At 53.8% G+C, this 12,678-nt stretch overlaps 1 protein-coding gene across 1 annotated transcript in view; it reads right to left on the bottom strand.

Annotated features, from left to right (window-relative positions):
* RALGDS (ral guanine nucleotide dissociation stimulator) overlaps positions 1-10,253 on the bottom strand; it is a 103,763-nt gene extending 93,510 nt beyond the window's left edge. The window contains exon 1 of the mRNA XM_067541890.1: positions 10,134-10,253. Within this exon, the coding sequence (XP_067397991.1) occupies positions 10,134-10,154 (21 nt within the window). The 5' untranslated portion in view covers positions 10,155-10,253. The remainder of the gene's footprint in view (positions 1-10,133) is intronic.
* Positions 10,254-12,678: the final 2,425 nt, after the last annotated feature.

Here is a 12,678-nt window from a genome sequence, read left to right as displayed (position 1 = left end):
TTTTGTTTGACTGATGGCCAAAGCGTGCAAGGCAGGGACACAAAAGGGAGTGGAGAACAGAACATCCGATAAAAAGGAGAAAGCCAGTTCTATGGCTGATTCTGCGTCCCTCATGGGATGAATGCACGGTCATTCCCAGGCTGCTTTATGAACTAACAGAGCGCAGAGAAGTTACTCAACTAGCAGCACAGATCCCTGGGGAATGCCACATCTGCAATCCCAACAGAGACTTGATGGGAATTCATCCAGCAATACTGACCAGGGCTGATCCAGTTTGACATTCCCAGCCACAGCTAACCCATCAACAATCAAATGTCAATGACAGATCAAAGGGCCCCGCAAGGACCAGCCTGCTCTTGCCACTGTTGCTAGCAGGTCATTTGGTAAGTGGTGATGGTGGGGATGGCTCCATGCAGAGAGGATCTGGGCATTTCGTAAATCTGGTGCACTTAGCACATGAATGGCTGGCAGCTGGTATTTCTTATAGCAGCCTCTGCCGAAAGCCAACAGTGTGAAGTGCCCTCCTCATTGCTGGGGCCTCTTCATCCTGACCTCTTTAGCCATCTTCTAGGGTAGGTCAGTTTCCTTCCAGGCAGCACAGTCCAGTGGACAGAGCACTGGACTGGGAATCAACAGAGTGGGATTCTAGTCCCAGCTTTGCCACTGACCTGTGTGACCTTAAGCATGTCATGTGACCGCTCTGTGCCTCCGCTTCCCTTCCCTTTGTCTTGTCCGTTTAGATTGAAGCTCTTTGGGGCAGGGACCGTGTCACTATGTGTATGTGCAGTGCCCAGCACAGCAGGCCAGGCTGTCAGTTGGGGCCTTTAGACAATACTGCAGTACAAATGAATAATCAATCAGCGGAGAGCCCGTATGTCCTATCTATACTACAGTCACTGGAGTTAAACCCTGGGTCCCTAACGTAGGTTTCCACTCACACAAGCAAGATCAGACCATGGTCTGTGACAGTTTGGCCACATACAACTGCTGATGTGAATACCAGTAGCCCAGGAGCTTAGATCTAGATAACAGGCAAAGGCAAAGGCAAAGGCATTTCATGCAGCAACAGCCCCAGCAAGGAATACATTTTGTGGGGTAAGCTTTGTGCCAGGCCACCATGAAAATGCATCACCTGGTCTCCAGTCAACTGAGGTTCTGCTGGGGCATGAACTACAGAGTAGGCACTGGGATACACCTGCGATGAGGGCCTCAGTATTACTCAGTATACTGTGATGAGGGCTATGTATTTATATGGCCCTCATCACCATTGTAACAGAGGGCCTCATTCTGAGATTCGTGCCCCAGAAGAACCTCAAATGACTGCAGGTGGACAGTGCACTTTAAATAAGAGATGGCTCGGCCAGGGCACCACCTCCTGTAGCCCTCTCCTGTCATTGGGTGTGTCCAATCAGCATCAACAGGGGGTTCGGCGCACCCCTCCAGGGCAGAATAAATCCCACACATGCAAGGGAGAGGGCACCACATCGTCTTGGTGCACCTCTCAACACAAGACCAGGCTGTTCCCTTAGCAATACCCTAGCACCACTATTGCCTGGACTGGGTAGGGGGTTTTACAGGTTTTAACTACAGGCCCCAGGCGCGCAGTCTGTTCTCAACTCCACCGCTGTCTAGCTGTGTGAGCTCAGGCAAGCCTGTGTCTTAGCATCCCCCTTTGTAAGATGGGGATAATGATATAGCCCAGCCTCAAAGGGATACAAGTCATGAATGTTCGTGAAGTGCTGAGAGGTGCATGACAGGAAGGGGGCAGAGACGGGCAAGGATTATTCTGATGGGTTGAAGTTTCCTGAGGAGAAGAGGTGATCCCCGTGAGCTGCTCCTCACATGCTGGTTTTCATACCATTCTCTTCTACATTCCAGCCCCCATTGGTCCCCAGCGTCATGTGCCAAATGAAGGCTTGGTTTGGCTTTTCCTAATAAAATGGTAGATCGGTTTCAAGGGTGGCAGACCTGCATGCTGTGGTCAGCAATGGAACAGCAGAGTCTCTGCATCACAGCACCCATTACTGGGATCCTGGGAAAAAGGATTCAAGAGGAAATAATCCCAACAAAATGCCGAAGAGTCTTGATTACTGAGATAACCACCTTGGGCAACAATGTCCTGAGTTCATTCCGACTCCAGTCTGGCTGTTCTGCCTTCTAAATTCTCTGAAATGTAAAGCTTGGGTTCTGGGATGTTCCCCCCATTGTGTCAGTTGGTTTCTAACATGGGTGAGTTGGGTACATCCATGTACCTAAGCCCTGCTTGCAGTTTCAATGGGATACAGAATACTTCTTCGCTTCCTGGCCTAAACTAGGGTAGTGTGGCAGTTAAGCAGTTGTCAGACGCCACCGCAGAAGTTGCTGCATTTCAGTGCTGGTTGAAGTAACTTCTGTGCATAGTTTATTAAGCACTCTGTGGTCTTTCGGTCAGAGAGGTATTTTGGGTCTGATTCAAAACCCATCAAGGTCAATGGAAAGATTCTCCCTAATGTGAGTGTGCTTTGGATCAAGTCCTCTATAAATAATACTTAGGTGCTATATGGTGCTTTTAATTAGGGGCTCTCAAAGCCCTTTACAAAGGAAGGTCAGTATCATTATCCCTGTTTTACAGATGGGAAAACTGAGGCACAGAGCCGTTATCATGACCTCCCTGAGGTCACACAGCAGGTCAGCAGCAGAACTGAGAATGGAACCCAGATCTCCTAGCTAAAGGTGCATGGGATAGCCATGGAATTGCTTAGTAAGTGCAACTTCGTATGAATTATCACCACCCTCAGTGTGGCAAAGCAAACCTTATCTTCAGGCAGCCAGGCCCTTGAGATGCAAAGATCATTCTTCCCGAACCCTCAGCCAGTCCCTCCTCCCTTTGGGGAAGTCCAGGTCCCTGTGCAAACTGAGGCTACCAAAGTATGATGAGAAGAGCCACAGGGACTCACCAAGCTTAAGCGCTGGACTTCAGTCACATTTCCCAGTGCAGTTTGATCGCACCCCCCCTGCTTTGTGTCCGGAGTAGTTTACGCCCTCTCCCCCACCACACAATTACATATACTGATAAAGAAAAACCAACATGTAACTCTCACTAAATATGAAAAGCAGCAAGGCATTGATTGAAACAGAGCCCACGATCCATTGTAATAAGAGCAAAAACTAACCTGCCCTGGTGATTGATGCTTGCAATTAAATGTGCACACTGCGTTGTAGCAAACGGATGAAAGTACAGATGGCAACAACTTTGTATAACAAGCGTAACAGAAATCCGTCCATATGCACAGCGCCATCGCGAGTCCAATGCACAGCGCCAGCAGAGGACCTGATCTGTCTGGAGGGATCAGCTTGGCTAGTTATTCAGGGCAGTGGGTAAAATGTGCACAGTAAGTCTTTTTTTCCCCTAAATCTTCTCATGGCCCCTCAGAATACACTCCAGGCCCCCAGTTTGAGAACCTCTGTCCCAGGGGACTCCTGAGAAGTGACCAGCTGATATTCCACAGAGACACCAACAGTGCCACCTGCTGGACAGTCAAGCTCTTCAGGTGCAGCAGGTCAGACTTCCTGGGTCACTCCTAGACATGGGACACTGGTCAGCTCATGTTACCTACTTGCCTGTTGGAAAGACCTGATTCCCCCATATCAAGTGTTGCACTGGCACACTGCCCAGCCTCCCTGGGGCGGTTACATTACTGCCCTGAGAAAATACACCCTCGGATCAGAACAGCCTTTGGGAACAATAATGTCAGAGACAACGGGACATCTGACCCCCAGAGACAAACCCCAAACACCAGGCACATCCGGGTCAGGGTTCAAACCTCACAGGGGTTAGGCCCAGCTCTAGGGATCACATCAAACTTTCAAATAATTAATCAGGAGAGGAGAGAACTGTAGAGGGAACCTTAACTGACCCCTACCCACTGCACACAGAGGAGCCCTCTCTGCCCTCCAACACGCTCACACAACACCGACACAGAGAGAAAAGCGCCCCATACTGAGCCACCAACATAACAGCCACACTTCTAGAGCCCTTCCATGCACCGACCTCTACCACCCTGGCTTCGCCTTGAAAGCTGGGAGGGTCATGGCTTGAAGGGAGTTTTGCTGCCAGACAGCCCTTTGGGAGCCTACCTCTCCCTCTCCAAAGCTATGAGCAGTCTCCTGTGGAAGAGGAAAATAGGTCACCAGAGAGTTGGGGATCCAGAAAGGGACCAGAAATTCCCCCTTCCCCCTTCTTCTAACCTTTTACTGGTGTTGATTTTTCAACCATGATTCAACAAATGTCACCCTCAAGCCTGATTACCCTGCCCGGGGGAGGAATCACACTGAGCAGTCATCTCTCCCCCTGATCCATTTATCCACTCCGCAGGCTGTTGCAAGGGCGGGCACCAGGGAGGCGGGCAGACACGCTGGCTGATGTGCAGATGGCTGCAGGTCATGGGGGGCCACACAATGCAGTATGACCTCTTACCTGTGCGCCTATGGCACCACAGGGCATGATAGTGCCTCCCAGACATGGCAGAACCCACATAGCAGCTGCATTTGTCTACAGAGAGCCACTGGCCAGGAAGTCCATATAGCACTTGGGCACTGCCCTTATATATCCACCATCCTTGCTGATATCCTAGCCCATATCACCTCCTTGCTGGGTACATCTATCCTCACCCCCAGCCAGAGACAAGCAACACAAAGCACTGCTTGAGGCCCATACCTGGAAGTTGGTGAGCTCACTGACTGGCCAGGTCTACCTCCCTCCCCCAGCAGTGGGATCTGAGGGTATGGGGCAACCTGTGGCTTGATTCTGCCCTTCATTCAGCACAGTGAGCAGCAGCAGGACAGGGGACAAAATAGGTCAGGGACACTGTGCTAGATCCCATCCAGACAGCTACGTACCAAGCCACTTGTACCCAGCCCAGTGTGAAGAGAAAAGCAAACTCCTCCTGGGACAGTCTCTGTCAAAACAGGGAAACAATCCCCCCTTTCCCATCAACATCCTGCAGATGAAACATACTTCCCAGCCCTCATGCCTGCAACACTGACAAAGGAGAACTGGGCAACCAGAATCCTTCGCCCACCAAGCCTTGGGAAGCTGGTCGATGAGACCATAAACCTATCTTTTGGAAGAGATTAAAACCAAAGTCCTTGCCATTTCTGCCCATGGCAGATCCCATGCTACTGACCCTGTGCATGTGTCAGTGTGTCACCCTGCAGTCCTAGGACATGCCAGTGTGTGCGGGGAGGGAGGGATCAGGAGGTAATCACATTCAACTTCCCTAAATTGCCCCTGCACTTTCAACTGAATATGCTAGTTATCTGCCCCCTCAGTTGGATTCCTCTCCTCCTCCTGCCCCAGGTTGGTGAGTGTACGGTGCTGGTTAGCAACGACTGTTTCATGAGTGATTTCGAGGCAATGGCAGATGAAATGATTCCTTTGCAGTCACAGTGTAGACAGCATGTTGGCATCCTCCAGAATGAACATTGCTATAGCAATGTACTGAAAACCTGGCTCGGATCTATGGGCAATGCAGCTTTTCCCAGGATTCCTACGCAGGGCCTGGAACGCTGCTTCCCAGCGGCCTCCACAGCCCCTAGAGGTCCCACAGCCCAGCACTAGGGCAAAGAGCGCAGCAGAAATCCTTAGAGTGATAGAATGAAACACAAACCCACAGACACTGGGAAAACTGGTCTTGGAGGCTTCTCAGAGCAAACTGGGCCCTTGGGGGGGACCCCAATGGGATGCAGTGTAAGAACCACCACTGCTGTCACCCAGGACACAGGTCTGCCTTGGAACCCTCACACTCCCTGCCTCCCTCCTCCTGACCAGCCATGACCTGGTGTCTACAGGGGCCCCCGTGTCCCCTGATTTGCACCCACATTTGGAAATTGGGGTCCCAAATACACCAGCTGAACCTGGCTGTGAAGGACTCCGGGTGTTCCACCTGCATCTCATGCCAGCTGGACTCCTCTGTGTGCTGAGCAGCCATTGCCAGCCTTCCTGGTGCAAGCAGGGGAATGGTCCTGCTGTTGTGAGGAACTTTCCTGGCTCATACACGACCCCGGTGGAGTTGGCTAGTGAAAGGATCTGAGTCCTCGCTCCCACTCCCTTTCCCCAGGGCCTGCCTGAGCTCCAGGATTCCCTTCCACTTTCCTGTGTGGCAGAGTCCCTGTAACCCTGACAAGGCTAGGGCCAGGATTCCTGGGGGGCTCGACCCCCAATCTTGTCATGATCACTTAGGGCAGGGGCTAGGGTGTCCCCACTCCGGGGTGCTCTCTCCGCACTGGACACCTCCCTGACCCACGGATCAGTGCATGTCGTGCAAAGCAAATACAATGTATTAAACAGCCACCAAGTAAAAAAATAAGGAAGACGGGAGAAAGGTTAAAGGAAAACACCCAACGCTGCCCCGGGGACCCCACACAGCGTCTCTGGGGTGTGAGGGACGCTCACAGCCTGTGTCTCACCCGTCCCAGGCCTCCTGCCAGGCCCTGGCTGCGCGGCAGGGACGCCGCGGGTCAGGAAACACGCCCTGGCAGTGGCCACACGCCCCCAGGCGCTAGGGGGCCGGGCCCCTCTCCCCAGTGTCACGCCCCCGTCAGGGTCATGACCCCCCTCCCAGTCCGGCCCGCGCGGCCTCTGGGCTGGGGGCATCTCCCTGCACCGGGCCCTGCCCAGGGTCCCCCCCTTGCTCTCCTCAGCGGCTCGCTCACCGCACCCGGCTCCGGACGGCTCCTGCCCCAGCTCCACGCTGCCCTGGGGCTGCGCCGCCCACTCTCTCCTTAGCTCGGCCCCACACACTCTGACAGGCAGCTCCGCCTCCCGGCTCCCTCATTGGCTTGCCAGCCCTGTCAATCAGGCTGACCTGGAGCGTTGGTCTCTCCCCACTGGCCCTGGGGACTGTCAATCTCAGGGCCCTAGTTTCCCATCAACCTTTCCCCTACCCTTTGGTACTGGACGGGCCCCGCTAAGTGTCAGTAAGGGGCCAACGGTCCCCTTACATTGGTACCAAAGTCAAAGCCCCCACACAGACCACCTGAGAGCCAAGAGGAGCTCTGGAGGGCAGAGTCATTCCAGGCCCGGCTCCCCTCTCTGCTGGAAAAGGCACCGACGGGAGTTTGGTTCCAGCCTGGCTCGGCAGGTCTGGGAGATCACTGGGTTATCAGAGGCTCAATCTGCCAATGCAACAATCACTCCCTTCTCCCCAAAAACCCCTTAGAATTCATCTAACAAAGAGAGCGGCAGGGATCTCTCTTCAGCCGACATTTTGTCTCCTTCTCTAGGAGCTGGATTCAGTCGAGAAGTCTGGGCTTCTGGACTGGGCCATGTGCAGGTTTGGGATTTAGAGGGGCAGCGTCAATCTAAAATTCACATTCGTGTTTGAACATCTTCCCTTCCTACCCGTCATTGCCTCAAACACCATCTACAGCGAGTAAGACCCAAGAGAAAAATGTCTTTCTTTGCCCAATTTAGTGTGTGTACTTAACAGCACTTGGTCATTGTTTGGGTGGCTCTTTCACTTAGCAACCAGGGAGAGAGAAACATTTAAAAGACAGGGAAATGTGGCTGACAGCCACAAGAATTGGCAGGGCAGAGCTCAGGGAGCAGCTGTAGGACTTGAATCTACTTTTAACTGGTATTTTGGAACTGACTAGATTTCACGTTTCCTGTCCCTTTAAATGATAGCAAAGCTTCAATCTTCAGCGGCGTTGTTAGTGCTTAGACCAGAGGACTGGAGTCAGGACACTTGGATTGTGTTCCCAGATATGCCACCTACCATGGATGACTTTAATCTTGTGACAATCTCTGTGTGCCTCAGTTTGCCCATGTGTACAATGGGGTTAATGCACCCCTCCCCTACATTCATTGTTGTTTGTAAGGCCAGTGCTTTGAGATTCTAGGATGAACAGTCCAATAGAAATTCAACGTATTATTGTCGGCAACTCAGATCTTGTGCAAAGCCTGGCTATTTGGGCCCTGGGCAGCACTCTTCTACGGTGATTTTGTACTAAAGGATCTCAAAGCGCTTTGCAAATTTAATTAGGTCTCTTGACCCTCACCCCTCAGGAGTTCTGGCTGCATCATCGTCCCTATTTCACAGACTGGGTAACCGCAGCTTCACGCACTGAAGTGACTTGCCCAAGGTCACCCGGGGCAGAGCCAGACACAGAACCAAATCTTCTGGCTCCCAGCCCCATTGCCTAGAAATGACAGACCCCTAATCTAGAGATCTGTTTGCTGACCCTAGCCTACACCTCTTACCCTTTGCCCCTACTAATCCCCCAGAGCTCCCTGGGAACTAGTGCTCTGGCCCCACGTCACGTTCTTAGCTTGCTGCTGGCCCCCATGCTGGGAATGGCATTGCACCCCGACATCCTTACACACTGGGGGGACTGTCAGCAGCACCCCACAGAATTCAAAATCTGCCCACACAGGGAGACAGCAGGGAAAGGGGGAGCAGCAGGCTGCTGGGGTAGCTGCCTAGGGCTCTGGCCTGCTGGGGGATTTCTTCCATCACCACCCTGTTCCTCAGGAGACTCAGGTGCTCAAAGAAACACCTGGCTTTGTAGGGGAGACCCTAGAGTGGCCAGATGTCCCGATTTTATAGGGACAGACCCGATATTCTGGGCTTTTTCTTATAGAGGCACCTATTACCCTCCATCCCCTGCCCCGATTTTTCACACTTGCTATCTGGTCACCCTACGAGCCTCCACCACAACCTCGGTAGCTACTGCAGTGCTAGGAGCCCTGCTCCTGCAATCCCATCCTCCGCCAACTCCTCCAGGCCCTCCCCTCGTCCACGCTACAGGCAGAGCAAGGAGACCCCAGACAGCACTGCAAGGCTGACCACATGGAGGGTGGCACGTGCAGGGTGTGCTTCCACGCTCAGGGCCAGACTCTCTTCTCGCTGGCATGGGTGTAAACCTAGAGGGAATTCCACTGAAATCAGTGATGTTTCACCAGCCTAGGGGAGTGGAGGATCAGGCCTCTCCGTCTCAAGGGTTGGTGAAGGAGCTCAGCATCCAGCCCCAGGTGTGCATCAGTCTGAACATTCAAGTTCTTAAGGGTTAGCTGAGGGGTGAAGGGTGGGAGTGGGAGGACGGGGCCAGTACAGGATTCATGCCAATCCAGGGCCCACTCTCCAAAGAGCCTCCTGAATTTTCCCAACTTCAACCCACTCCCAGAAATAGCACCAATGGCTTTGAAGCCCTGCAATTTGGTTGCCTGGGCCCTATATAACCTTGAGTCAGCCCCACGAAGTCGCGCAATGGGGCCAGACACCTTCTAATGACCCTTGGGCCTAGTCAATTCCTAGGCGCCTCCAAGCCCTGCACATGGTGGAGCAGAGGCTCAGCACCCAGGAGTATTCTCGGCCCACCAGTCTGTCACCCAGCTCGGCAATGGCTAAAGCGTCTCTTCTTTAAAAGCACCTTGTCCCCTGGATTCTGGATCCTTCCCCTTTCTGTGACCCACTTCCTTTAGCACCTGCAGCAGTCTTCATTCATTTACACAGAGACCCAGAATCCTGACTGGGAAGCTCCCCTGTGGTTACGTCTTACCAAGCATGCCCGCCCCGGTCTGGCTCCCTATTACCGCTGTGTGTCCCGTGTACCCACCCATACCCCATAGCATGCAAGGTCATGCCCCTCTAATTGACACCGTGCCTTGTGCACGCAGCAACCCAGCTGACGGCAACAGACGTGGAGCTTTAACGAGAGGTTCAACAAAACCCCACCGGTAACCTCGGGGATGCCGTCAAGCGGCGGTGGAAGCCGAGATGCTGCCTGGTCTGGGTTGCACCCTGCACATGTATCTGTAGGCAATATAATTAGCGCACCCGCCTTCTGTGAGTAAACGTGAGCCATTCCATCTGACTCAGTGCAGAAGACATGCCAGCGTGGGGGCAGCGTAGGCGGATCCACTGCCTCCGTTCCACGGCTTCTAATTAACACAGGTGGTTTCTCCTGACCCAGACCATCAGGGCGCAGCGGCAGCGTGGGTAAGACCTGGCACTTGGATCTCCCCAGGGCCGGGAACCCGAGCACCACCTGGGATGGTGCCCATTCAGCATATCTAAGTTTTTGTTTGATCCCACCTCCCTGGCATAGAGAGCCCAGGGCAGCCCCATAGAAACCCAACGTGCAAAACTCACCTGGGTGTCGATCATCATCATCTCCCTGACATAGCCTCTGTGGGCTCCTCACCGAGAAAGGCTTTGGGAGGCCGCAGGGCTGGGTCCCACCAGCTCAGTCGGTCTCTCAAGGATTCAGACGGAGGGTGGGCTGGTTAGGAGGGCTGAGGGGAAGCTGGTCCTTACCCCTGCCTTCCATCTCCCGGCGCTGGAAGGAAGGCAGGCAGGCAGGCAGGAATCCCCCGCACACGCTCCCCTGGCGGGGCCGAGAGGCTCAAGGCGTTGACAGGCTAGAAGAGGCAGGTGATAAACCCGCATCCCCGACCCAGGGCTGCCCTGGTCACATTGCAAATCCAGATGCAATAATCCCGAGCAGCCCGGCTCTCCGGGCGGAACCAGCACGCGCCATGGAGCCGAAGGCGGGGAGCAATCTCCGGGAGACACGTTTCCTCGGAGGGGGGGGTCAGTTTCCCATTGTCTGCAAGCAACCCCACGGAGCAGCAGCAGCAGCAGCTTTGCACCTTTAGACAAACTCCCAGTCCCTGCCTTCTCCTTCTGCTCCCAGGAAATCCAGGCTGGGATCCGAGAGCTCGTGGCCCGGTGGCGGGGGAAGCTAGCTAGCTTTCCACCACACGCACGTTGCAGGCGGGCGGATTGCAAAGCCGAAGAGGCTGGGCTGCGCTGCAAACAATTTGCAAAGGGAGTGGGAGCGTGTGTGTGCAAAGGGGGTGGATGGGAGGGAATGAATCAGGCACCAGGCGGTTAAAGGGAGTTCCAGAAGAAAGCCTTCTTCCCTGGATCTCTCTCCAGAGCAGAGAAACTTCCCTCCAGCCAGGAGAGCAGCAGCAGCAGCAGCAGCAGCAGCAACAACAACAACAACAAAATAGTTGCAAGTGAAGCAGCAAGGAATCCATCCAATCGTTCAGGCGGCGCTGGAACAGGCGATCAGGTGCTTCTCTAGATCCAGCCGTGTGTGGCTTAGGGAAAGGCAGTTTTTTTTCCCCCCAGGTCAACCTCTCCTCTTGGAGCTTTGATCCCACGAGTCAACCAGGAGCTAGAAGAGTCCCCACGAGGTTAGGGGAGGAATGGTGTCAGTCCTCAGCCCATTGGACTTTGGAGCTGAAGGGTTTTTTCTTACAGACTCCCAGGCTTTGCCTGCATGGAGCAAATGAGTTGGTAGAAATTGTGTTAAGCACAATTTTTTAATGAGCCCCTTGTCAAGCGCTATGGAGCACAGACAAAAACAGCTGGGTTTAAAACCACATTAGCTGGGCCTGAGTAACCCTTTCAATCACTCCCAGACCTACCATCACACACAGACAGAGTCACTCAGCTCACCATTACACATAGACTCAGCCACACACAGTTACACTCAAAATCTGTCACCCATAAACACCAGCCACACACCCACAGGCAGAATCCATCCCAGCTGCACAATCACACACATACAGTGACCTGCAGCGCACAGACATCCCAGACGTCACCCACGCTCAATGCAATTCTCATTGCCCTGCACCCCAAGGCAGGCATTTTACACACCAGCAGAAATATTATGTGTTTGTTACGGCACCACCGTGTCCCTGGGTGTCTCTTTCCATCATGGCCCCAGGAGGGAGAGTGGAAAGGGGCTGCTCAGTGCCAGAGAGGTCATACCGCAAACTACAAACAGAAAGGACTGAGGGTGTAGAACTGAATTACAGCCCTGAATTACCTATGCTCTCTGGCTGTCACCCTCAGCACCACATCCACCATAAAATGGGTCTACCTTCAGGGTGACGTGCCCAGTACAACGTGCTCAAGCTGTGCCTCTTGGGTTTGCACATCCGTCTACTCAGGCTGCCACGCACAGAACCGAGCTCAGGCCACACAGAAGAATCTGTTGTTGCCTCGGCTCCTCCAATCAGTCCCCTCCCTTGGGCTGCCCGGGGAGGGCCTGCTGCTCCCACCAAGGGACGGACAACCTGCAGCAGATGCTCCTCTTCCATTAGCTCCAGCTGGGACTCCGCTGAGTCATCGAGGTCCACGAAGGCGGGCACAAATCCGGGCCGATGTCAGGGAAAGGGAGGGCCTGTACAGGGCTGGGTGTGATGGTGTGCTGTCTGGAGTGACACGTCAGGTGCCCTTTCAAAGCAGGGGGGCCCAGACCCATGGATCAGTCCTGAAGCAAACAGGTTGGTGAGGCAGGTTAGCCCAGTGCTGTCAAACCTCAAGACGTGGCCCGGGTTTTCTCCATCTGGGCGGGAGCAAAGCACAGTGACTCTGAAGAGCCCACGCTGCCAATCAGTTGCCTGCTGAGAATCTGCTGTGTTCAATAGACGCTGCTCCCTGTCTCTTCCCAGACGCACCACTCCTCACTCCGGTGGCTAAGCCCTGCTCCCTGTCACACACACCAGGTGGCCTGACGCAAGCAGCAGGGGGGAAGCAGATCAAGTCTTCAGAAGCAGATGGGAAACCTTTCAGGAAGCCAGCATGAAGGGGGATATGGACTCACACAACAGACAGGGGCGCCTCTCACTAGGGGGATATTGTGGGGGTGTCCCTAGGGATGGGGGATATCCAGTGGAGT

Source organism: Emydura macquarii, unplaced genomic scaffold, assembly GCF_026122565.2.
Source record: "Emydura macquarii macquarii isolate MOO-44397 ecotype Brisbane River unplaced genomic scaffold, CSIRO-AGI_Emac_v2 contig_691, whole genome shotgun sequence".
NCBI classification, from domain to species: domain Eukaryota; kingdom Metazoa; phylum Chordata; order Testudines; family Chelidae; genus Emydura; species Emydura macquarii.
This window is presented reverse-complemented; position numbering and strand designations above follow the sequence as displayed.